At 34.1% G+C, this 27,853-nt stretch overlaps 1 protein-coding gene across 2 annotated transcripts in view; it reads left to right on the top strand.

Moving 5' to 3' along the window:
* SCAMP1 (secretory carrier membrane protein 1) overlaps window positions 1–27,853 on the top strand; it is a 117,889-nt gene that overhangs the window by 67,694 nt on the left and 22,342 nt on the right. For both annotated transcript variants that reach the window (XM_072736941.1, XM_072736942.1), the window contains one exon: window positions 25,411–25,512. In XM_072736941.1, the coding sequence (XP_072593042.1) occupies window positions 25,411–25,512 (102 nt within the window). The remainder of the gene's footprint in view (window positions 1–25,410; window positions 25,513–27,853) is intronic.

The following is a 27,853-nucleotide window of genomic DNA, read 5'->3' as shown; positions in this document are numbered from 1 at the left end:
AGAAACTGGTTTGCTGTTATACTTTTAGGACTTTATCCTTCATATGGTTACCCCTCCACCTGAATCTGAAGGACAGTGTAGAGAAGTGTCGGGTATATGTGCTTGTATTTTTTTTATTTTTATTTTTTTTGGTATATGTGCTTTTAAAAGTTAAGTTTATTAGCTATCAAAATTAAATCTGGAATTGTTGTTTTGTCCTTTATATATTTTTAAAATATATAAATGTAACTTTGTTCTTAATTTTATGCTTCTGCAAATGACTAAGAATTATGTAAATACTTTAAGATGTTAGGTCATTATTGAGGCAGTGTTTTGTTGAAAAAGCTTGTTTTGTTAAAAAAAATTATTAATTGGAAATAATTTTTCTTTGCTGAAAAAGAGTAAGAATCCTGGCTTCTCTGCTTAAAAGTGTTAAGCTCCTAGGAAAATGTAGTATAAAACTTTAGTGCCTCAGTTTATTGAATGTAAATAGGGGATAATATTTTCAGAGTTGATAAAAGGATTGGAGTTAGTATATGCAAAATACTAGGTTTTATAAGTTGTCAACAAATGGTAGCTGAATTAATGTTTTATTTTCATGTTAAGTTTTGTCATTTCCTTTTGATCCATAAAACTGTTATTTGTTATAAATTATCTTTTTTGCTGCTTTTAGTTTATTGTTCTCTTTGTTCTCAGTCTGAGCTACAGGAAGTCATAATTTATGCTAAGGTGTATGTAGGTCTTTGTGTTGAGAGAGAAAAATAAACTTAAAAAAGTCTAGTATGAAAATCTAGTTTTTTAATTGGAGTTTTTGTGTATATTTAATGTAATTACTGATTTTATATGGATTTATATCTGCCTTCTATTTATAGTACTGCTTACTATATAAAACATCTGTTATATACATTTTTCTTTCTTTGCCTTTTAGATTATTTCTATTTTTTATTATATATATTTTCTCTTTTTTAGGATTTATTAGTGTGTACTTGAGCGAGAATGGGATTGGGTGGAGGGAGGGAGGGGGGGAAGAGAGAGAAAGAGAGAAAGAATGAATTACATTCTTATCTTTAATGTGGGACTTGATTCCACAACCCTGAGATCATGACCTGAGCTGAAATAAGAGTTGGTCACCTAACCAACTAAACAGCCCAAGTGCCCCTGTGGTTCATTTGTTTTTAAATGGGTCTGTTGGCATTGAATTCTCAAATTTTTTTTTGTTTCAAAATATTTCACCTTCATTTTTTAGCTTTATTGAGGTATCATTGGCAAAATTATAATACATTTGAAATGTATAATGTGATGATTTAATAATCATACACATTGTGAGAGAATTCCCACATTTGGGTTAACACCTCCATCTCCTCCATTTGTTTGATGGTTTCTTTTGCTATGTCAAAGCTTTTTATTTGAGGTAGTCCCACTTGTTGATTTTTTTGCTTTTGTTACTTTTGTTTTTAGCATCCTATCTCATTAGTGCCAAGAACAGTGTCAGGGAGGTTACTACCTATGTTTTCTAATATGAGTTTTATGGTTTCAAGTGTTTCATTCAAGTCTTAAATCCATTTTGAGTTAATTTTTGTGTATGGTATAAGATAGTGGTTTAATTTCATTCTTCTGCATGTGGCTGTCAAGTTTTCCCAAAACCATTTATTGAAGAGACTCTTTTCCATTGTATGTATTTGCCTCCTTTGTGTAGTACATTAATTGGCTATGGGTTTGTTTCTGGGCTCTTTATTCCATTAATCTGTGTGTTTGTATGCTATTACCATACTGTTTTGATTACTGTAGTTTTATAAGAATAGTTTGAAATCAGATATGACACCTGTGATACCTTAAAAGGTCTTTTGTGGTTCTATTCAAATTTTAGGATTGTTTTATTTTTGTGGAAAATGCCATTTGAATTTTGATAGGGATTTTATTGAATCTTAAGATTGCTGTAGAGCAAATTAATATTTGACAGCATTAATTTTTCCAATCTACAGGCATGATGTATCTTTCCATTTATTTGTATTTTCAGTTTTATGTGTCTTCAGTTTCTTTAATCATTGTCTTAGAGTTTTCATTGTAAGGGTCTTTCACTTCCTAAGTTAAATTTATTCCTAGATATTTTATTCTTTTTTATGCAGTTGTAAATAAGATCACTTTCTTTCTCTCTTTTTTTAAGATTTTATTTTTTTATTTGACAGAGCACAAGCAGAGGGAGTAGCAGAGAGAGGGAGAAGCAGACTCTCTACTGAGCAGAGAGCCTGACATGGGGCTTGATCTCAGGACCTTGGGATCATAAACTGAGCCAAAGGCAGACACTTAACTGACTGAGCCATCCAGGCGCCCCAGATTGTTATCTTAATTTCTCCCCTTGATAGTTTGTTGTTAATGTAGAGAAACAAGAGATTTTTGTGTATTGATTTTGTATTCTGTAACTTTACTGAATTTATTATTTCTTTTTTTAAAAAATATTTTTTTTATTTATTCATGAGAGACACAGAGAGAAAGAGAGAGGCAGAGACACAGGCAGAGGGAGAAGCAGGCTCCATGCAGGGAGCCTGACATGGGACTTGATCCTGGGTCTCTAGGATCACGCCCTTGGCTAAAGGTGGCGCTAAACACTGAGCCACCCCGGGCTGCCCGAATTTATTATTTCTAACAGTTTTTCAGTGGAGTGTGTAGGGTTTTCTACATATAAAATTATGTGATCTGCAAACAGTGATGGTTTTATTTCTTCCTTCTGTTGTGGATGCTTCGGACTAGGACTTCCAATTCTATGTTGAATAAAAGTGACGACACTGGGGATCCCTTCTTGTTCTTTGTCTTAGAGGGAAAGTTTTCAGCTTTTCACCACTGAATATGTTAACTGTGGGCTTGTCATATGTGACCTTTATTATGTTGAGGTATATTCCTTCTATATCCACCTTGTTGAGAGTTCTTTTTTTAAAGGTTTATTTATTTTTAGGGAGAGAGAGGCAGAGCAATAGGGGCAGAGTGTCCCAAGCAGACTCTAAACAGACTGTGAAGTGGGGCTGATCTCACAACCATGAGATCATGACCTGAGCTGAAACCAAGAGTCAGGTGCTTAACCAGGCACCCCTTTGTTGAGAGTTGTTAATCATAAATGTATGTTGAATTTAGTGAAATGCTATTAAGATAATCATATGATTTTTGTCTTTCATTTTGTTAAAGTGATATATCACTTTGATATGTGGATGTTGAACCATCTTTGCATCCTTGGAATAAATCCCACTTGATTGTGGTGTATGATTATTTTCATGTATAGTTGAATTTGGTTTACTACTTTTTGTTAAGAATTTTTGTCCCTCTGTATCCCAATATCAGGGATATTGTCTATAGTTTTCTTGTAGTATACTTTTATGATTTTGGTATCAGGGTAATTCTGGCCTCATAAAATGCATTTGAAAGTGTTTCTTCTCTTTTTTTGGAAGAGTTTGGTATTTTTTGGAAGGATTGATATCAATTGATTCTTCTTTAAATGTTTGTTAGAATTCACTAGTAGAGCCATGTTGTTCTAGATTTATGTTTATTGGTAGGTTTTTGATTACTGATTCAATCTCCTTATGAGTAATAGGTCTGTTCAGATTTTCTGTATATTCATGATTCAGATTTGGTAGTTGGTATGTTTCTAGGAATTTATTTGTGTTAATTTGTTGGAGTATAAACTCATGTATTGATTCTTAATTTTGTTTTTCTCAATTTTATCATGCATACGTGAACCTTTTAAATATTCCCTAGTGAAATTCTATTCATATGTTTAGGTGCACACTTTGTATCTAGATCACTCTGTGGTTCTGTTTGTAGTGGTTTTTAAGTATATTTATAGAATAGTATAACCATCACCATAATCAGTTTAAAACTTTTTTCATCACCCTAAAAATTTTCCTGAATTTCATTTGCAATCAATCCCCATTCCTACTCCTTAGCTCCAGGTAACCACTGATATGTTGTCTGTCTCTAACATTTCTATTTTCTGGACATTTCATGGAAATGGAATCAGAATATGTAGTCTACTTAGAATAATGGTTTTAAGGTTCATTTTACTTACAAAATGTATAAGGAATTTATTTTTAATTGCCGAATAGTATTCTATTGTATGGCTGTGCCACATTCATTTATCCATTCACCAGTTAGTGGACATTTGTCTTCTTTTCAGTATTTGGCTTTATAAATGATGTTATAAACATTTGTGATGAGTCTTTGTGTGGACTTGTTTTCATTTTTCTTGGGCTGATTCTTAAAGATAGTATTATTGAGTTGTAGCTTTTCCTTAACATGGTTAAGTTTTTAAGACACTATGAAACGTTTTTTTCTTTCTTTTCTTTTTGTTTTTTTGTTTTGATTTTAGAGAGAGCACACGCGTGCACAGGAGGGTGGGGCAGAGGGAGAGGGAGAGAGAGAGAATCTCAAGGAGACTGCGCTGAGCATGGGGCCTGAGATCACAACCTGAGGTGAAACCATGAGTTGGATGTTTAACCAACTGTGCCACCCATATGCCCAAACAATTCTTATTATGTCTTTTTTACTATAGTCATTCTGGTGCATATGTAGTAGTAGTTTATTGTGGTTTTAATTTTGTTTTCCTAGTTATTAATGTTGTTGACCACCTTTTTATCCACTTATTAACTATATATGTGCTGTTTTTGTTGAAATGTCTGTTCAGGTTTATTGCCCTTACTATTAGGTTTCAAAAGTTTCTATTTTGTTAATACTGTTGTAAGAGTTATATATATTATGGATACAAGTCCTTGATACAATTTGCAGATACCTTCTCCTAGTCTGTGGCTTCTTAGTGGTATCTTAGGAAGTACAAAACATTCCATCTTAATATAGTTTTAAAAAACATTTTTATTTATTTGAGAGAGAGAGAGAGAGAGAGAGAGAAAGAGAGACCAACCATGAGTAGAGGGAGAGGCATACTCCCTGCTGAGGAGGAAGCTGGATCCCAGGACCTGGAGATCATGACTTGAACCAAAGGGAGATGCTTTAACTGACTGAGTCACCCAGGCACCCTCATTTTAATGTAGTTTATCACTTTTTTCTGTCTTTTTCTGTTAATGTCTTACCTACAGACTCTTCGCATAATCCAAGATTATAAAGATTTTCTCTTGTATTTTCTTGTAGAGGTTTATAGTTTAAGCTGTTATCTATCTTGAGTTCATTTCTCTGTGTGTGTGTGTGTGTGTGTCTGTGTGTCTGTGTGGTGGAATAAGGGTCTAAATTCATCTTTTTGTGTGTGGATCCTCATCAGAGAAAAGGGTAGAAGAGAGAGTCTTCTTTTTTTTCGAGTCTTAGCACATCTGGAAATGCTTATTTATTACCACATATTCAGCTTATAGTTTGGTTGAATGTAGGCTGGAAATTATAGCCCTCAGAATTTTGAAGCATCATTCCTTTGGCTTTTAGCATCATTTTTCTATAGAGAAATCCAATACCATTTTGATTGTTAATCTTTTCATGTGGCTCATTTTCTTTTTTCCTTTTCTTGGAATTATCAAAGATTTTCTCTTTATCCTTGGTGTGCTGAAACTTAATGAAAATGGGTCTTGGTGTAGATATTTTTTTTTCATTTATTACACTAGTCACTGTCTGAACTCCTTTACTTTGGAGACTTAGATACTTAAATTCTGGGAAAATTTATTGTATTATTTCATTGATTATTTTTTCCTTTGTTTTCTTTGTGTTCTTTTAAATAATATGCTTTGTTAATCAGATTTGGGAACTCTTGAGGAAATGTAATGTTCATATCTTTTTTCTTTGTATTTTCCATCATTTTGTTTTATTCTACTTTCTAGAAAATTTCCTCAACTCATTTTGTAAGAAGGATGACCTTAATCTTTGTAAGAAGATAACCTTAATCTTCTGAAAACTAGAAGACAGTTGTGTAGTACTGTTAATTTGAAGCATCTATCATTTCTAACCTGGAATCATACACTCAAACTATCAAATTGTCAGATAAGACAGACAACAGAATTTCACAAAGTATACCTTTCCTGTATCATTTCTCAGGATTCTACTAGAATAAATGATCCCTGCCAAGATGAGAGGATAAACCATGAACTTCTGGTACAGGAGAGGCCCAGTTTATTCTCAGGATAATGTTGACAAGAGGTCTCAAGATGATAAGTTGGTAGCTGTCCCAGAGCTTTATTAATTCAGATTTGAGATGATTAGAAGATTTTAAGAGAAACATTTTCAAGAAGATAGGATTGATAGAATTCTTAATGAATTTGAATGTGTAAGAGCATATTTTCACAAATTAAGGGAAGATTAGTCATCAATTACTGATATACATGATATATATATATATTAGTATTTGATATATATATCATATGTATATATGAGAGTTGCTAACTCTAGGGAAATCTAGATGGTTATGTGGAGTAGAAATTTCTATTTCTTGTCTCAGCTGTGAATGACATTTACATAGTGATAAAAATTCAACACTACTCATCTGACCAAAATTATAGCTATAGGGCTAGAGTTAGGGAAGAAGGATTTAAAGGAAAGCAAAATCCTTATTTCTGGAATAGTAAATTGCTCTTTAATGTTCAAATGAAAAATCAAGAAGTAGTAATACAAGCATATTGTTCAAGGTTTTGGAGATAAGTATCTAAATCAGTTAAGAATTAAACATGGTTGCATCTCAAGAATGGCAATGGATGGTGGAAGAATTGTGGGGGTGTTGGAATATAACTTGTTTTTTGAAACAACCATGTGGAACTATTTGACTCTTTAAACTATTATAAAAAAAAGTAAAACTTTAAGAAATATGCACTATGAAGTGAATTGGAAGATCTTTGAGTGTGAGTAGGACCTTTGAGTAGCCTTTGTAAAGTAGGATACAGCTGGGCCATTCATTCCATTCATGTGGTGCTGGGTTGGTAGGTGATTTTCTTTTTTCCCCTTCCAGTGATTTATTTTCCTCAGAAACAAATGTTTCAGAGTGATGTTTTTTACTCTTTTAATCTGGCTACTATTGTTACCAGGGTTGTGTGTAAAAGAGACTCTGAGTATTCTCTTCTCATTCAGACTATGAATGTTTACTTGTTGGGATGGATTGCCTATTTCTAACCTGCTTCCAAGTATACTTGTTAAAAGTAAGCTGTCTCTGGGAATTAGGGTTTTTGTTTTATTTTTTTGTCTTGTTTTTCTTTTCTAACATGCTTTCTTTTCTAACATCCATCCCCATGGATACATGGGGATATTACACCTTTTCTGTTGAATTATTTTGCTCATTGTAATTAGAAACTAAATATAATTGAACTATAACACTATTTTAACATCTTGAAAAACATTTTAATAGAGAATGAACCAAAAAGTTTAATATTTTCTCTAAAAAAGATAACTTTATAGTTGATATTAAGTTTAAAAACATATTCAAAGCTCAGGAATTGATATTAGTTATATGCTGTTTAAAGTCTTTCAGTTGAGTTTAATGTAAGTTGAAATGCTGCCTCTTGTAATTAACTTATTCTTTTTCATCCTCTCTATGTAACCAGAAAAAGAGAATTTTTCTTTTTTTTCTACTTATAGAGTATTTATTTTTTAAAATTCTTATTTAAATATCAGTTAACATACAGTGTAATATTAGTTTCAGGTGTACAATATAGTGATTCAACACTTCTACACAATACCTAGTGTTCATCCCAAGTATACTCCTCAATCCCCATCACCTATTTCACCCATCCCCCACCCACCTACCTCCCCTCTGGTAACCATCAGTTTGTTCTCTGTAGTTAAGAGTGTTTCTTGGTTTCTCTCTCTCTCTGTCTCTTTTACCCATTGTTCTTTGTTTCTTAAATTCCACATATTAGTGAAATCATATGGTTTTTGTCTTTCTTTGACTGACTTATTTCACTTACCAATAAACTCTTTAGTTCCATCCATGTCATTGCAAATGGCAATATTTCATTCTTTTTTATGGCTGCAATTCCATTAACTGATGAATGGGTAAGGAAGATGTGATACACACGCGTGCGCGCGCGCGCGCACACACACACACACACACCATCTTTACCCATTTATCAGTAAATGGACACTTGGGCTGTTTCCATAATTTGGCTATTGTAGATCATGCTTCTGTAAACGTTGGGGTGCATATATCCCCTCATTTTGGTATTCATGGAGTAAATACCTAGTAGTGTAATTGCTGGATCATAGTGTAGTTCTATTTTTAACTTTCTGAGGAATCTCTATACTGTTTTCCTGAGTGGCTGCACCAATTTGCGTTCCAACCAAGAGTGCAAGAGCGGTCGGTCCCCTTTCTCCACATCCTTGCAGCCATGTGTTGTTGCTTGTGTTGTTGATTTTAGCCATTCTGACAGATGTGAGGTGATACCTAATTGTAGCTTTGACTTGGATTTCCCTGATAAGTGATGTTGAGCATCTTTTTCATGTGTCTTTGGTCATTTGTATGTCTTCTTTGGAGAATGTCTCTTCATGTCTTCTGCCCATTTTTAAATTGGATTATTCATTTTTGGAGTATTGGGTTTTATAAGTTCTCTATGTATTTTGGATACTCTTTATTAGTTATGTCACTTGCAAATATCTTCTCCCATTCTGTAGGTTGCCTTTTAGTTTTGTTGATTGCTTCTTTCACTGTGCAGAAGGTTTTCTTTCTTTCTTTCTTTCTTTCTTTCTTTCTTTCTTTCTTTCTTTCTCTTTTTTTCTTTCTTTTTTTCTTTCTTTCTTTCTTTCTTTCTTTCTTTCTTTCTTTCTTTTCTTTTCTTTTCTTTTCTTTTCTTTCTTGTGGATATATGTGTTCCACTAAAGCTTTAAAAACAGATGGACATTGAGCTTGGCCCCTGAGTCATAGTTTGCTGATGCCTGGACAATGGGAATAAAAGCCTTTCTCTCTATAAGACCAGTTGAACTGGAATCCTCTGTTTAGAGACACTCAGAAGAATTCTATTGCTGAAAGTAAAGCTATCCTTGAGGGAGAAGGCAGGAATTTGTGGATATCGATGTGCAGAAGATGATGGCTAGAGGGGAGGTCAAGCTTAGGGGGAAGTGTTAGGGCCGCCCTCCAACTTCAGAAGGTTATGCTAGTCTTCAAATAGAAGTAGAGAGCAAACTTGGCTGCCTGACAGTAGCAGTACTGACAAGACAATTGGGAGACATGAACAGTGGGAATGCATAAAAATAGTGGTGGAATCACAGAAGGTGGCAGTGAACAAAGATGGGCTAAAGAGTAGTAAAACAGGATAAAAACAGGACAGGAGCAACAGTTCAATGGCTAAGATAAAAAGATCAGGTAGGAAGAACCCCAGAGACCTATCCTGTCCCATGGAAACAGAAATAGCTGAATTACTTTTTGGGCCAACTTTCAAGCCATAGCAATTTGTAGAGCAAAAGGAGTTGCACAGAAGCTTTTTATTCTGATGAAGTTCCAATAGTTTATTTTTGCTTATGTTTCCCTTCCCTCAGGAGACTTATCTAGAAGGAAATTGCTGTGCCTGATATCGAAGAGGTTACTGCCTGTGTTCTCTGCTAGAATTTTTATGGTTTTAAATCTAATCTCTAGGTCTTAAATTCATTGTGAATTTATTTTTGTGTATGGTGTAAGAAAATGTCCAGTTTCATTCTTTTGCATATTGCTGTCCAGTTTTTTCAATACCATTTGTTGAAGAGATGGTTTTTTCCCCATTGGATATTGTTTTCTGCTTTGTTGAATATTAATTGATCATATAGTTGTGGGTTCATTTCTGGGTTTTCTAGTCTATTGATATTGTCTATTGTCTATTTTTATGCCAATACCATACTGTTTTGATCACTACAGCTTTGTAATATAACTTGAAGTCTGGAATCTTGTTGCCTCCGGCTTTGCTTTTCTTTTTAAAGGTTACTTTGGCTATTCTGGGTCTTTTTTGAAAATTTTTCTTTTTTGGCACCAAAGTAAAGTTTGGCATTAAACTTATCTGATGGAAAGATAATATTCTTTCTGTATCTGCAAGGAGAATCTACTATTTATCATATTTTCTTACGTGTGTATGTGAACATGGTGCTTTAGAGTCTACAAGTAATGTCTAGTACTTGATATTGTTTAATATTTACAAGCTTTTGAATGGGTTGTTGCAAAGATTCTTCACCTAGGCCTTCAGACTAAATAGGACTCATGTATTCCTTTTTTATGCAGCTTTCATAGTAGTTTTTCTAAGTGTCGTGTAAAGACCGTTGGGTCTCTTTCAGGGAGCTTAAGGGTTATCCCTTTCTAACTATATGTATGAAGTTCATTTCCTTAATTTTCAACCAAAATAGCATGTCATGTAACAGATTGAGTGCAGAAGCTACTATGACAACTCATATAGAATATAGCAGTGCTAAGGATTTTAAAACTCTGAAGTGAACACCCCTTTTTGTGTGCACTTGCAAGAATGTGTATTCTACAGATGGGAAGAATGTTGTGTAAATATCAGTGTGGTCATATTGATTGATAGCGTTGTTCTGGTCTTCTATAACCATAATAATTTTTTGTCTGTTAGTTTCTGAGAGTGATAGGTTGAAATTAATTGTGGATTTTTCTGTTTCTTCTTTTAGTTCTATTAGTTTTTGTTTCATGTAGTTTGATACCATCTTGTTAGGTAAAAATATTTATGGTAAGTTTTCTTTGTGCTTTGACTTCTTTATCATTATGTAATGTCCCTCTTTATCCCTGTTAAGAATGCTTTCTCTGTAATCTATTTTATCTGATATTACAACCACCCTAGCTTTCTTTTGATTCATGTTTGCATGTTATATATTTTTTTGTTATTTTATTTTTCTTACAATGTGTTTACATTTAAAGTATCTCTTTTTGGTAGATAACATAGTTGGCTTTGATTTTGCAACCAAGTTGACAGTCTCTCTCTTTTAATTAGTATGCTTGTGTCATTTACATTAATTGATCTGGTTGGATTAAAATCTTTCTTTTTATGAGCTGTCTTCTATTTGTTCCAGCTGTTTGTTGTTTCTGTTTCATTTTTGCCTTCCTCTGCATTAATTATTTTAAAAAGATTTTGTGTTTTCTTTTTTTCATCGTTTCTACCTCTTACATCTTTTTTTTAGTGATGCCTGAGTTCTTATAATATACATCTTTAATTAATCTGAATATGTGCTAAAATATATAATTTATGTGTACTATAAGGACCTCCCAACAGGATACTCTCATTTTCTTATTCGTCCTTTGTACTATTTTTGTTAAATAGTTTATTTTTACATATACTAGGGACATATAGTACATTGCTGTTGTTTTTGCTACAGAGAATTATTTCTCTGTTAGAAGAATTAAAAATGAGGAAAAAAAATTTTGTATTTGCCTTCATTAATGCCATTTTTTTGCTTTTCATTTTTAAAAATTTAGATCTCCATTTCTGTCTCATATCACAGTTATTTTGCCAAAAGAATTCTCTTTAATATTTCTTTTAGTACAGGACTGCTGGTAACCAATTCTCTAGTTATTGTCTGAAAAAAAATCTTTATTTTCCATTCATTTTATTAAAGGCATAGAATTCTTCATAGTTTTGTTTGTTCAGTACTTTAACCACATTTTGTGTTCTGGCTTGTAAATGTTCTACTGTACTTCTTAGTCTTTTTTTTTTTTTTTTTTTAATGTGTCTTATGCTGTATATAATGCCTATTTTTCTCTTACTGCATTTAAGAGTTCTTTAATTCTGGGCATTTTGAATGTGATAGTGTGTGCTGTGCATATGTGTATGTGGTGGTATGTGTTTTGGTTGGTATCCTTACTGTTCTCTAATGTTCTTGGATCTGTGGTTTGGAGTCTCTTGTTAACTTTGGAAAATTCTCAGTTATTATTTTTCAGATAATTGTTTTTTTTTTTCTTCTCTTTCCAGAATTCTTACTACACATGATTTGGACTGTTTGATACTGCCCTACATCTTTTAGGTGCTCTGTTGTTTTTTTTCTCCACTCCTTTTTATCTCTGCATTTCATTTTGTATAATTTCTACAAGTACACCTTCAGCTGTTTGAGTGTGTTGATGAGCTTGTCAAAGGTATTCTTTATGTCTGCTTTCACGTTTCTCTTTTTGCCATATCTATTTGGTTATTTTTTATAGCTTATGTATATGCTGAGATTCTTCTTTTGTTCACTCCTGTTTCTACCTTTTTGATTTTTTGACTTCAGTCCTGAACATATTCATCATAGTTATTTTAAATTCTTTATAGTGCTAACATCTAACTATATCTGAGTTTGTTTCTTTTGATTGCTTTGTCTCATGTCAGTATGTTGGATTTTTTCTTGTTTCTTTTTATGTCTTATAATTTTCTTAGTCAAAGCTGGATATGTTTCAGGGTGCCTGGCTGGCTCAGTCAGACAGAGCTTGTATCTCCTGATTCAGGTCATGAGTTTGAGCCCCATGGATGTAACAATTACTTAAAAAGAGAGAAAAGAAAATTAAAAACTGAATAAGTTTCAAAGACAATAGATAAATAGGGTTTATATATGGAAACGGGCATGTCTTTTCTGTTGGTTGGCTTTTAGTATATATGTATGGGGGGACATTTCAGGCAATTCAGTCAAGAATTGGTTGAAGTTTGGGAATTTTTTTTGTTGGTATGGTTGTCCTTAGATACCTCACAGACTTCGAATTCCTTTGTTACCTTATATCTGGAGTGAGGCTTGGTTTTCCAGAGTCATTTTTTAAACATCTGCTCTTTCACTTTGTCTGAGAAGGTTTTTATTCTACACACTCTTTTTTTCCCCAATGGAGTAAACTATTTCTGGTTGCTAGTCTAGTGGTAGAAGGGTAGGGGTCTAGTTGAAGACCCAGGGATATTCTCTGTTGTTCTGATTCAGCCTCTGTGTTAGACAGGCTTTATCTCTGGGGTGGGGTGGGGCGGTTCAGTTTTACCAATGATGCTTCCCCTCTCTACTCTGTAAGATGTCTGTAATAGTTTGGACTCTGGCATATCCCTCTTTTTCCTTCAGTGTTAGAGGATTTTTTTCCCATGCCCTTTCCTTACGTGCTCTAACTCTACCTGACCTGAGGAAGATGACATTTACTCTCTTTCTTCTTCCTCCACTTAAGTGTTTTGTTTTGAGAAAAGGTAGAGGAATTTACAGGTACTGTTGTTCCTTTCTTTCAGACTTGTACCTGAAGTGAGTCTTGCCTCCAGGCTTTCTTCTGAGCACCTAGGGAAAGTATGGAGCAAGGCTATATAAGTGGATGTGAATTCTTCTGTGTTTTTGGCTCCTAGAGGTTCATTACGTAGGCCAATTTTCACCCTTCAGTAATACATTATAAGCTTTTGCTGAGTTCTTTCCTGATTTTATGTTATTTACTGTCTGCTTCATGTATATAACTGCTGGATTCTTGTCTCTCCTTGAGTTAGATTTCTAACTGGTTGGTTGCCTTTTAATAAGTTGTGGTACAACTATGATTTTGCATGTTATCCAGCTTTGGTTTTATTCTATGGTTGAGAACCATGCTCTTTTCAGTTTTCTATATCCTATATCCTTCTCCATTACATTTTGGTTTTTTGTTTTGTTTTTAAAGATTTTATTTATTTGACAGAGATAGAGCCAGAGAGCGCAAGCAGGGGGAGCGGCAGGCAGAGGGAGAGGGAGAAGCAGGCTCCTCGCTGAGCAGGGAGCCCCACGTGGAATCATGACCTGAGCTGAAGGCAGCTACTTAACCAACTGAGCCACTCAGGTGCCCCTACATTTTGGTTTTGAGAGATATAGGAAAGTTTCTTCTTAGACAGGAAACTTAAGTCTTAGGTGTTTAAATTATTCTTTTAAAAATGTGTTTAAGAAGTTGTTACAGCACTTTAGTTTTTCTTTTCACTGTGTTTTTCTTTTAACATTTTATTGTTACTTCTTTCAATAAGCTAAGTATGTTAAAGGCAAATCTGTTGTGAAGATGTCCTTTTGTGCTGTTTGGCATAATTTGTATGTCACAGTAAATCAGTACAGTTGACCCTTGAACAACCTTGAACTGCTTTGACACTGTGCAGTTTGAAAATCTGTGTATAACTTTTGACTTTGCAAAACTTAGCTACTAATAGCCTACTGTTGACTAGAAACCATACTGATAACATAAACAAATTAACACTTATTTTGCATGTTATGTATGTTATGTAAGCTAGAAAAAAGAAAATGTTATTAAGAAACTTATAAGGAAAATACATTTACAGTACTGTACTGTATTTATTGATATCGTGAGTTTACATTGTCTCTTTTAAGGTGAATCATCTGTCAGTATTTACATCAATATTGATTCACATGATACAAAAACACTCTATAGATGTTTTATATATTACTAATACTAAGTAATCAAAAATGAAAAGGTAATGAAAAGGAAATTCTTATATATTTATAGGTATAATGGTTCATGCATTGATACTGAGGAAGTAGCAGTATGGTTGCTTTATGGTAGCCTAGTCTATGCACTAATGAATGAATCATAAAATCTTTATGAAATACAGTATTATAGTCATAATGCTGTATTAGCATATAATGCTGTATTAAAAAAACACTTATCTGTGGTGGTCAACTGATAAGCAGTTAATTCAGTTATAAGAAAGGCATAATATACAGTGATACAATAATTCTTTGAAAACAAAGTTATAAAACAGTAAAAAAAAAACCCTAACATATTATTAATCTTGTATTAAATATCACTCACCTTAAGCCTGGATAAGAATAGGTTGTCTACTTCCATACAAGTCTTGCCTATGATGTTCTGTATGATTACTATTCCGGCAGTGACGATGATGACACAAAAGTGTCTCACACAGTTTTTGCCATACAGCTACTAGATTTCCACACAAAGACACACACACAACAGATAAGTTTATTAATTGTATGGCATGATTGTTTATAATCATTTGTTAAATGGAGATGCGTCACCATAAAGGTCTTCATCCTCCTTGTCTTCATATTGAGTAAACTGAGGAGGAAGATGATGAGGAGGGTGTCTTGCTATCTCAGGGGTGGTGGAAGTGAAAGGGGAGACCAGAGAGGCAGGCACAGTTAGTGTAACTTTACAGAACTATATTATCATCTCTCTTTTTTTTTTTCTCAAAAATATTTCTATTATGGTACCAGTCTTTCTTCCAGCATTTGCATTAGTTTTAGTGCCAGTATCATAGAAGGGTCTATGTCATGTCATAAAAGAAGTCAAAACCAATCTTAAATAATTGGAACCCTTCTGTCAGGTTTTCCAACATCTATATTTTTTTACCATTTTTTCTGTGTTATCTTCCTTATTATCTGGTATTGGTTTGGAAGTACTCATCTCCATCAGGTTATCTTCTGTTAATTCCTCTGGCGTAATGTCTATCAGCTCTGGAATTCCTCCATGATCCATATCTTGAAATCCTTTCCTTCCCTCCCTGCCTTTTTTTTTGTCCCCATTTCCACAGTCTCTTTAATGATTTCTTTGATTGGCACTGTCGTAAGTCCTGTGAAGTTATGCACAACATCTGGACACAGTCATCTTCTTTTTTTTTTTTTAAGGATTTTGTTTATTTATTCATGAGAGACACAGAGAGAGAGGCAGAGACACAGGCAGAGGGAGAAGCAGGCTCTCCGCAGGGAGCCTGATGTGGGACTCGACCCTAGGACCTGGGATCATGCCCTGAGCCAAAGGCAGATGCTCACCCGCTGAGCCACCCAGGCATCCCTGAACACAGTCTTCTCTAGCAGAAATTTATTGTTTCAGGCTTGATAGCTCTCTTGGCTTTTTCTATACAACAGTGGCACTTTCAAATGGTATAAACCTTATAGACTTCCATGATGTTCTGTCTGTTGGGGTTCTCTTCCATTGCATCAACAATGCTTTTATGATTTTTTAAAAAGATTTTGTTTATTATTTGAGAGAGAGAGCACAAGCAGGGGGAGGGGAAGAAGGAGAGGGAGAAACAGACTGCCTGCTGAGCAGGGAGCCTGATGTGGGACTTGATCCCAGGACACTGGGATCATGACCTGAGCCGAAGGCAGATGCTTAACTGACTGAGCCACCCAGGTGCCCCAAAAAATGCTTTTATAGAATACTATGTGTAATGAGCCTTTACTTTAAAATTTCATCACTCCCTGATTTAGAGGCTGAGTTAGAGACGTTATATTTGGGGGCAAGTAGACCACTTTGACACCTTTGGTATTCAGGTCATGGAATTCTGGGTGGCCAGGGGCATTGTCTAGTGTCAGAGGAACTTTAAAAAGCAGTCCCTTACTGGCAAGATACTTACTTATTTCAGGGACAAAGCATCAATAAAACCAGTTCACAAGAAGAGTTCTCATTGTCTAGGCCTCCTTGTTGTATAGCCAAAGGATTGGCAATTGGTGTTTACCTTTTCCCTTTAAGGCTTCGAGGTTAAAAGTTTTATAGATAAGGGAAGTCTTAATTATAAGCCTGACTGCATTTGCACAAAACAAATGGAGTTAACCTGTCCCTTCCTGCCTTAAATCCTGGTGCTCGCTTCTTTCCTTACTAATAAATGTCTTTTATGGCATTTTTTTTTCCTCTCTTGAATAGAGCACTTTCATCTGCCTTAAACACCTGTTCTGACAAATATCTTTTCCTCTCAATGATTTTAAAAGCATCTGGGATCTCATCTGCTGTCTGTTGGTTGGCAGAAGCTGCTTCTCCTATTTTCTTGACATTTTTTAAGCCAAACCTTTTTCTAAAATTATCAAACCATCCTCTGCTTTAGCTTTAGATCCTTCACCTTCCTTTTGCTTTGAGTTGTCATGTAATAGCCTCACTTCTTGATCATATTAGAGTAGATAGGTAGGCCTTTATTGTAGCATTCTTGCACCCACATAAAAGTTGCATTTTCAGTACAGGATAATAAGGTATTTAGCAAAAAATGTAAGGTCTTCATACCTGCTAGTGTAGCTGCAGTGATGGATTCATGATTTTCCTTTTCATGGAATGGTCCTTACCCTGGATTCATTTATCTTGAAATGGTGGGCAACCACAGCTACAGACCTCAACTTGTGCTACATATCAAGCAATTCAAGTTCTTGAAATGTCATGACTTTTTCTCTGTTCTAGGAAGCACTTCCAGGATTACTAAAGGCAGTTTGTATGAATCCTCTGGTGTTATTCAAGGTTTATTATATCGTACTAAACACAAAGAAAAATATGCAGGAATTACGAGAGATCACTTTTTATTGCAATATGCAACTTAGTAGAGAGATGAACTGTTTACCCAGAGATACTAATGTCACATGGTATTTTAAGTGGATAGTGGAAATACTTGAGCTCACCACAATAGCAACAGGAGGTGGGTATGCAACTATTACAGTAGTACAGTTTGTACTACAGGTAATTATATGCAATTATCATTTAATGCCACATCTTTACATTTGTATATGTGTCTCTTGACTATCAATGATGTCATGCACAGTCTAGGTGTTTGTATGCACAAGTTTTAAAAACTTATTATAATAGATTTATCATTTACTACGGTAAAATACACAAAATAGCTTAGTATCTACATATAGTTGTGTTCATGACATAACTTTTTCTTTTTTTGATATTTCTAGGCTATGTGGTTTGTCTGTTTTCAAATGATGCAAATCTCCAAAAAAAAATTCCAGTACATTTATTGAAAGAAATCCATGTATATGTGGGCCTACACAATTTAAACCTGTGTTGTTCAAGGGTCAAGTGTACTTCCAAGTGTGCCTTTCTTATATACCAACTGAGATGCAGAAGGTGGTGTTAGCTGTAGAGTTTTAAAATCCCTATCACTGTGGCACCTGGGTGGCTCAGTTGGTAGGATGTCTGCCTTCAGCTCAGGTCATGCTCCTGTGGTCCTGGGATTAAGCCCCACGTCGGTCTCCCTGTTTGGCAGGGACCTTGCTTCTCCCTCTTCCTGCCCCCTGCTCCTGCTCTCTCTTACTCTTTCTCTCAAATATGTAAAATCTTTTTTAAAAAAATCCTATGCACTTTACAATAGTTGAGGTTTTCAGTAAATATGGAAGTAATTTAAGGTTGATGAGACAGATGTTTTTAAAATATCTTTTGATCAGTTCTCCATTCTTCTTTAAGCTGGTTATTTTGCATATACCTGATATTAAAAGAAAACACAAATGAGGTGAGTAGCATTGTTCCTTGAATGGCAAAAATAGGAAAGAAACATTTATATATGGTATAATTAAGAGTAGTTTAGGTATAGAACAGAATGATATATGTGCATATATTAATGTATATATAAATATATGTAATATATTTGTAACAAACATTTATATTAAAATAAGTGAAGCCCCTCTAGTAAGAAATTCAAGGTGAATTGATATTGGTAATAAAGTTTTTAATTTATTTAATAAAAAAAGTTATTTGTTTTGGTTAATACTCCATGAGATGTATTATTTTTCTCTATGGAATTTTACTATAAGTAAGAAGCAGTACATACTAACTTGTGATATTAAATTAAAATAGTTGATTTAGAATTTAAATGTATGTGAACACTTAAGGAAATAGTTGGGGTAAAAGGATTTTTCAAAATAGATTAAATAGTTAGGAAACTTGTAGTGTAGAAATAATAGGCCTTATAAAGTAAGGTATTAAGTTGTTTAAATGTTTGACTCCTGGGTGATTTTAGCTGTTTATGCTTTCTAAATTGAATGGCAATTCAGTTGTGAGATCTTAGTTGCTAGGAAAATTTTTGCTTAATCAAGTAAAAGTTTTAATAAATATCAATCCTTATTTTCTGATTAGCTACAAAATAGTATTTTGTCAGTTGTATTCTCCCTGGCTCTCCTTAAAAGGGAATGTTTTAAAGAATATAAATTACTACAAATGAAAAGAAAATGTATAATCTCCCCTTATGTAGAAAACACTACATTGAGTATTTGAAATTAATTTAATTTGGAGAGCAGTATCCTGTTGATAGATAATTGGCTTTCTTGGGCAAAATGGAATTGAAATAATAGCCTAGGGATAGATTTATCCCATGGTTAAAAATATTAGCTTCACAGATACACAGACAAGTCTCAGCATTTCTATTACCCGCTCTACATTTGGATCATTTTATACATCAGTAAAATGGAGTCAGTATTATTGCCTACCTCACAGTGGATGTTGTAAACATAAAATGGATAGTGCATATGTTTGCCATGGTCACTGATACATAATATTCAATAAGTTAGCTATTATTACAAAATATAGGGTCTGTTAAATGTAGAGGATATAGACCTTGAACCCAGGTCTTGGTTTAAAATTTCATTCCATGTGAACCTTTTATTTGCCTCTGCTCTTGGCAGAGCACAGACAGGAGGAAGACAAAACCTAGAGGTCTAGGGATTCTTACGTCCCAGTCCTATGCTTTTTCATTTAGACTAATCTAGTGAGTGGTTTCTTAATGGTTTTTATGGCCCAGACTGCATTATGAATCTAAAATTTTTGAGTCCCCTTTTTAAGAAAAACGCACATATGCAAAATTTTATATACAATTTGGGTGGATTTATGCTGTTTCCTTTTAAAGCTTATCCGTGGAACACCTGTTCTTGGAGAAAGAATTGATTTCAGCACAAAATTATTAGAAGGAAAATGAGGTTGGTTTAGATAGTGTTGCATACCAAAATAACTTAAGGCAAGTAGCTGTACTTTGTAGGTTTCTATTTATTCTAATGCCTTTATATCAGTAAGAATTTCATGTATTACTTTGTTATCTTGGTAGTAATGAAATTACCCAAAATGCTGAAGATCTTGTCAGAGGCCAAATGTCACTTGTGTAACCAGAATATTCTGTGAACAAATCTTTTAGTGTATTATTTTACTAGTGCTGTAGAGGTATCAACAAGTAACATTAATTGGTTACTTACTATGTGCTTGTATATTATCTGCTAAGCCCTTCACATCTTGTTCATCCATATAAAAGTAGATTCCATGTTACTCCCATTTTGTAAATAGAAAAGCTCAGATTTAGACTTAGATTTTGTTTGAAGTTACACAACTTTCAGTGAGAGATTTTGGATTCAAACCTAAGTCTATCTCTAAAGCTACATGCTCTTAACTACTATGTCAAGTTAACGAATATAAAACATTTAGTATTTTAGTTAAGTTATACTGTGCTCCCTTATCATGGGAACTCCCTTATACATTTTACAAATGTATGATTTTTGTTAGCTCTTTGGAAATGATGAAATACCTTTCTTCTCTGCTTCCCCAAACGGTAGTTGTAATTAATATCTCGGATACTGATAGGTAATGTGAAATAAACTTTTAAGATCATATAAATCTATTTTCTTAGAATTTATTCTGGAAATTCGGGGGAGAACATTTTTGTTTAAAGGTGTGTAGTAACAGGGCACCTTGGTGGATCAGTCGGTTAAGCATCTGACTCCTGATTTTGATTCAGGTCATGATCTCAGTGTTACAAGATTGAGCCCCATATGGGGCTCCACTGTGTGTGCAGCCCAAGATTCTCTCTCTCTGGATCCCCCGGGCCTGCAGTCATTTGAGTGTCTGGCTCTTGGTTTCAGCTCAGGTCATGATCTCACGGGTTGTGGGATTGAGCCCAATGGTTGGGCTCTATACTTTGTGGAAGTCTGCTTGGGATTCTCTCTTCCCTCTTTCTTCCCCTCTCCTGCTCATGTGCTCTCTCTTTCTCTCTCAAAGAAATCTTAGAAAAGGTGTGTTGTAAGTTGCTAGTATATTATTTGAAGACATTAAGCCAAAACAAACTGGCTTGAGGTTCAGTTTTCCAGTAGACTTTGATCTGGAAGAGCTAGCATGGCAAGTAGTAGAAAACTTTTATTATTTATTGATTGATTCTGATGAAAAAATAGATGATATAGGTAGGTTTATTATGAATATATATTCACAATACCATAAATACTTGATTATAAACTGAGTCATGTTACAATTTATTTTTTTTTATTTTTATTTTTTTTTTCATGTTACAATTTAAAACTGCTTAGCTTAAATCATTGAGGGTGTTTTTTTTCCCCAAGTATATTTGTACTTTTCCTTCTTTGGCTTAAAATGGCCATATACAAGCAGGGTTATTTATACAGTTTATTTCCTAATCTTTTGCAATATACAAGATCTACCCCTTTTGGTTCTGGATGCCAATAGAAGTCCTACACCCCTGATAATGTCTTTTTCTCCTGGACTTCTTTGGATTTTAGCTCTGGTACAGCCTTTCATCTGGGTGACCTGTCACTTTGAGAGCTCTCTAGCCTTACCTGGCTTTACCCTCAAGCATCTCAAATGAACTTGATATTCATGTGATGATTGTATTGGTCAAGTTTATTAATTAATGCTTTGCAGAGTCTTCCTCTCTTTGGTATATGGGAAGTTATTTATACTTTAATATACTTTTTAACTCTATGATTAGCTCAATTTTTTTCATATAAATTTAATTTTTAGGCTTTTGGCAGGGATTATAACTATCTTAAAACTGTTAAAACTGTTTTCACAGGATAGTCAGATTCACGTGTTTTTATGTCAATTTGATATAAAGAGCTATATTTTCAGTGACTGCTTCTTAAGTTAAAAATGAGGCAATGTGGGGCACCTGGATGGCTCAGTGGTTTGAGTGTCTGCCTCTTTATTTCGGCTCAGGGTTTTGGGATTGAGATCAAGTGCTTAAGCAAACAGATTCTAAAAGGCTAATAAGTTGGAACAGTTTTAGCAACAGAATAATGATAGTGTTTAATTTTAACCTAAAGAATAAAATAAATATCCATGAGTCCATACTGATAGAAACAAGTGATTAATAAACAGAGCTGAAAGGACAAATCTTTCTTATAGCATTTTAAATAATAATTGTGAATTCTACTCTTGCTAAGGAGTAGAGCCTAATTGTCCTCTATTTTAGTGTGGGGTAGACTTAGTGACTCATCTTAAAAGCTGAGTATGTGTTTGCCAAGCAGAAAAGAGGATGGTATTGGGCATTTTATACATAGTATAAAGAAAAGCATTGAGATAGCAAGACATGTTCTTCCAGTTTCTATTATGAAGCGATTTTTTAAAATTAATTTTTATTGGTGTTCAATTTACCAACATACAGAAAAACACCCAGTGCTCATCCTGTCAAGTGTCCACCTCAGTGCCCGTCACCCATTCCCCTCCAACACCCGCCCTCCTCCCCTTCCACCACCCCTAGTTCGTTTCCCCGAGTTAGGAGTCTTTATGTTCTGTCTCCCTTCCTGATATTTCCCAACATTTCTTTTCCCTTCCTTTATATTCCCTTTCACTATTATTTATATTCCCCAAATGAATGAGAACATACACCCTTTGTCCTTCTCCGATTGACTTATTTCACTCAGCATAATACCCTCCAGTTCCATCCACGTTGAAGCAAATGGTGGGTATTTGTCGTATGAAGCGATTTTTATATGCTGGGTTATATTATTTGAACTTCATTCGATTTTCAGTGGGTCAAACATTAGAAGATGTAAGCACCACCTAGGAAGCATTCCTGTAAAGACAATTTTATAGTATGACATGAAGGTATATCTTGAGATAAGAGATGAGAAGCAATGGGGATTAGAGAAGAAACAGAAGTAGAAGTGAGTAATATTATAGAAGTCAAGGTCAAAGAGTGATTAAGAAAGATCTTTAGTGGGATGCTTGGGTGGCTCAGTGGTTGAGCTTCTGCCTTTGGCTCAGGGCGTGATTCTGGAGTCCCAGGATCGAGTCCCACATCGGGCTCCCTGCATGGAGCGTGCTTCTCCGTCTGCCTATGTCTCTGCCTCTCTTTCAGTGTCTCTCATGAATAAATAAAATATTAAAAAAAAAAGATATTTAGTGAGATGACATTAAAAAAATAGAGACTTGAGAAATTTGATTTGGAAATTCATAGATTGCCCATGACTTTGAAGTACCTCTGGAGAAATAGGTGAAGAAACGCCAAGTTACAATGGTTTGAGAAGTGAATAGGAAGAAGGGAAGTGGGGAAAATCAAGACTTCTTATTGATGGGAAGGAGGAAGATCGAGTAGGTGGAAATTTAGCAGGGGAGACAGGATTAAAAGGAGGGCTAGTTGAAGATGAGAATTACGTGTTTATACACGGGGAAGATCCTAGTGGAAGAACTGAAGACAAATTAGGGGAGAAGATAAGTAACTACTGAAGTAGAGTGCTCCAGAGGAACTAGACTGATGGATTGAAGATTTTTATGCAAGTGTTAATTTTGAAATAAGTGATACTGCGTCCTCACAGATAAACAGTAAGTTAGTTTGGTGGTAGGTATAAACTTGGAAAGTCATTGTATGGAGAAGAAAGTTGAGGTTTATTTCTTTGGCTTCTGTTTTCATCTCTGGTTGAAGGAAATAGTTTTATTCTGAGACTGAAAAAGTTGAATGCTGAGCCTTAAAAATGTGTTTTGGGGTTAGAATGGTCACTGTGATGAAAAGAAAATGGAGTAAATTTGGGATGGTTAAAAATCTTGCTAAACAAATCAAATCCAACATATGTCATTATCAAGTAGGTAGAACTTTTCTAAGAATTCAGGGTTGGTTTAACACCTAAAAATTAGCATATTTTACCATATTATAAATAGAAAAACCATATGATTATCTTAATGTAGAAGAAGCATTTGATAAAATACAACACTCAGTCACTCATGATGAAAACACTCACTAAACTTAGAAAGAAGAATTTTAGCAGGGCCACTGGTGGTGCAGTTGGTTTAGTAACTGGCTCTTGGTTTTGGCTAACATCGTGATCTCAAGGTTATGGGATTGAGCCCTGTGTTGGGCTCCACTCTAAGCATAGAGTGTGCTTGAGACTCTCGCTCCCTCTCTTCTGCCCCTCCCAGCTGTGTGCTCTTACTCTTTCTCTAAAATAAATAAATCTTTTTTAAAAAAGAACTTTATCGACTTGATAAAGAATATCTATGAAAAACTGTAACAGCTAACACCATACTTAATGGTGAAAGACTAAATCTTTCTACCTAAGGTTAAGAATAAGATAAAGATGTTCATTCTTTACACTTCCATAAAACATTGTAGTGGAAGTTCTGTCCAATATAAACAGGCAAGAAAAACAAAGAAAAGGCATCCAGATTAGAAAGGAAGAAGTAAAACTGTCTTTTTGTGCAGATTACTTGATCATCTATTTAGAAAATAGAAATGGAGAAATATACCTTGTTAATAGCTGAGAAGACTTGATATTATAGTGATGTGATCTCAAAATATATCTTTAAATGCAATGCAATTTCGATAAAAGTCCCAGCAGATTGTTTTATAGAAGCAAACAAGGTGATTCTAAAAGGCATATAGAAATGTGAAAGCCTAGAATAACCAAAACAACTTTGAAAAAGGGAAGAAATTTGGAGAGCTAATTTCTCCTGGAGATTGGGAGAAAATCCTGCCAAACATGTATTTGATGAACAACTGATATATTCAAACTCACAAAACCTAACAATAAGAGGAAAAAACATGTAAAACCTTGGAAAAGGATTTTAACAGTTCACCATAGAAGATAAACTGATGGCAAAAGGCAATGAAAAAGTGCTCAACCAAACTCAAACCAATTGAGATAGCATTTATATACCTACTAGAATGGCTAAGATGTAAAGAATTGATCATACCAAGTGTTGGTGAGATGTGGAGGAATTGCAATACTTCTACAGTGTCACTGTGACTTTAAAATGAAATAACCCCTTTGGAAAACAGTTTGGCAGTTTCTTAGAAATGAAGGATATACCTATTATGTGATCTAGCCATTCTACTTTTAGGTAGTTAACCAAGAGAAGAGGAAATTTATATTCATGTGAAGACTTATACATGAAAGTTAATATTAATAACACCTTTATTTGTAATAGTGAAAAAACAAGAAATAACCTAAAAAGTTATCTGTAGGTCAATGAATTGACAGACTGTGGTATATATGTACAGTGGAATACTAGTCAGTGAAAAGGAATGGTCTTGATATGTGCAACAACCTGAGTTAATCTCAAAATAATTGTGTTGAAAGAAAGACAAAGTATATACTTTATTGTTCATAAATAAATTATCTCATTTATTTAAAATTCTAAAATATGAAAACTATAGTGACAAAGCAGTGGGTGGGATGAAGAGGGAGGGATTATTGAGGTGCACAAGGAGACTTTTGGGAAATGCTTACTATTTTGATTGAAGTAGATGGATGGGTATGCATATATGTCAGAGTTATCAAAATGTATATGTAAAATACTTGCAGCTTACTGTATGTTAATTAAACTCAATGAAACTATTGAGTAATTTAAAAGAAAACAAAAGCCTTTTTGCCAAGATGTTTGTGATATCATTGAAAATTGAAAGGACAAAATATGAGTTTGGAGTAGTGTCATCATTGAGTATTTGGAAAAAGGGTTCACATATATTATGTTGATACCCTTAAGTAGTTGCCAGTCTTATTTTTTAAAATATTTTTATTTCTCAGTATTTGAATATCAACATGGGAATATAAAGATATTGAGAAAAATGACACTTCCTCTTGTTTCTCTCCCTTCCTTTTTTTTTTTTTCCTTTTCCAAAGGAGTGACAGTTCATTCAGATTCTTTGTATTCTTCTTCGTCTATATTTGTCAGTTTGCTGTTCATGTACTCCAAGCTGCAGGATTTCATAATTGGGGCAACTGGTAAGTCATTTACTTTAATTACTCTAGTTTTAATATGTTTATCTAGTAACTCTGTATTATTTTTGGCTTCCTAAAAATAGTTAACATAGAAAAGGCAGATTAACAAAAGTAAACAAAAATAAAAATAGTAAAAACTGTAGCTTAAAAAAATGTCAAAGGCATAACCTCTGGGCACATCATTCTACTGAAAATTATGTTGCCATTTTTAAAAACAGCATACTATAGCTAGTTTACATTAAATGTGTGTATACCAGACACTAAGAGGAAGAGTGAAAAGGAGACTTGAGGAGTCATCAAATAGCTGGACTAACGATTGTGGAAGGGAGAGAAAAGAACTTCTAGGATTTTAAGGAAAAGGCTATTATGTTTAAAGTGCTATTTTAGCTATACAAACATATATTTCCATACACACACAAATACACACACATGCACATGGGTACTTGTCTTTAAAAAATGGGATCACTGCAATGCTCCCTCTGTGGGAGACCCTCAGAAACAAATTATTTAGACTTTGGCTAGGAGATAATAGCAGATTGGTATCTTTCTTCATATGCTTTGGAGCAAACATTCCTTGAATGAAACAGTAGGTGGAAGAGTACACATCTCTAAAATTATCTCTCCCTCTCTTCTATTATAACTGAGTTGCATTCAGTTGAATTCTTATAAGCAAAAGCATGCACAAGGCCACTTTGTTCCACTGTATACATGAAATAAGTAGGTAACTAGACTATATTGAGGATTTAAATTTAGTATGCTACTTCTGAATCAGAGTGGAGACTGGCAATCAGACGTTTGGTAGCTTTGTGATCCCCTAATGGTCACGTATACATGCAGAGAATTTATATGGATACTTTAAATCAGTTCTACAAAAAAAAAAAAAAAAAAAAAAAAAAAAAGCATACATTATCATTTCAAATAGTGTGTTTAGTCTTTGGCAAATGAGGGAAAAGGAATATTTTAAATGTTCAAAAAACATACTGCTTATGTTAACAGCACAAGTTTTTTCTTGTTAAATTGAAATTTGTTTTCAGCACAAATTTAGAAAAATGTGTTAAAATTGAGCATAACATTGTGTAGTGGCTACATAGCACAGGAGGCTACTAGAGAGGTGGCATACAGAATGACCTGTTTTAAGATACCCCAACCTCTTTTAAAAATTAAAAATTTTTGTTTATGTTTAAAAGTTGCCCTTTTATAGCACATTCACATTCACTTCTGTCCTGCTGTCATTTCTTTCTTAACCCCAGCAGTCACTAATCTGTTCATCATTTCTATTTTCTATTATTTTGTCATTTCAAGAATATTATAAGTGGAATCATAGGGTATGTAACTTTTGTCTTTTTGTGCTCAGCATAGTTCTCTGGAGATTCATCTAGGTCATTGTATCAGTAGTTAATTCATTTTTATTCCAGAATAAAATTGTGGATATACCACAGTTTGTTTAAACATTCACCAGTTGAAGGACTCTGGACTGTTTCTGGTTTTAGGCTATTATAAAATAAAGTCTCTGTAAACCTTAATGAACAAGTTTTGTGTGAACATCCATTTTCACTTCTTTGTGATAAATACCCAAGAGTATAATTGTTGGTTCATCCGAAGTTGCATGTTTAATGATTTTTAAGAACCTAACAGACTTTTTCTGAATGGCTGTATCATTTTACATTCCTACCAACAATGAGTGACTCAGTCTCCACTCGTGACCAGCATTTAGTGTTGTCACTTTTTAAAATTTATCTATTCTGATAGATGTATAGTGATATCTCACTGAGATTTTAAGTTGTATTTCTCCAGTGACTCATGATGTTGAACATCTTTTTATGTGATTATTTGCCTCTTTATATCATCTTGAAGAAACATCTTTTCATGCTTTTTGCCCATTTTCTAAATGAATTTTTTTTCTAACTCTTGAGCTTTGAAAGTTCTTCATATATTCTGGATGCTAATTGTTGGTTGGATATGAAGTTTGCAAATATTTTCTTCCATAATTAAGTAGAATTTAAGTGAATGTAAAGTAATAATGAGCTCATATATTTAAAAACAAAAGTAAAATCTGGTGGTACATACTTAAGGCTTGGTGCTTAGTGTTGGATTTGAATTTAGACTGTCATTTTTTAGATGTGTGACTCTGAGCAAGTTAGTGAATATCTCTGACTCAGAGGATGATGTGCAAAATAGGGATTTAAAATATCATCTCTCTTATGGAACTGTGAGAATTAAATGAGTTAAAGAAGTGAATATTACCTGGCTTTTAAGTGCTGAATGTGTATTGGTTGCTTTGTTATTTTTGAAAAGGCATGCATTCACTTATTTGTCTAATTATACCTTTTTAAAAAATTACTTC

Source organism: Vulpes vulpes, chromosome 14 (genome assembly GCF_048418805.1).
Source record: "Vulpes vulpes isolate BD-2025 chromosome 14, VulVul3, whole genome shotgun sequence".
NCBI lineage: Eukaryota > Metazoa > Chordata > Mammalia > Carnivora > Canidae > Vulpes > Vulpes vulpes.
Note: the sequence above shows the minus strand (reverse complement) of the source record. Positions and strands in the feature narration are given on the sequence as shown.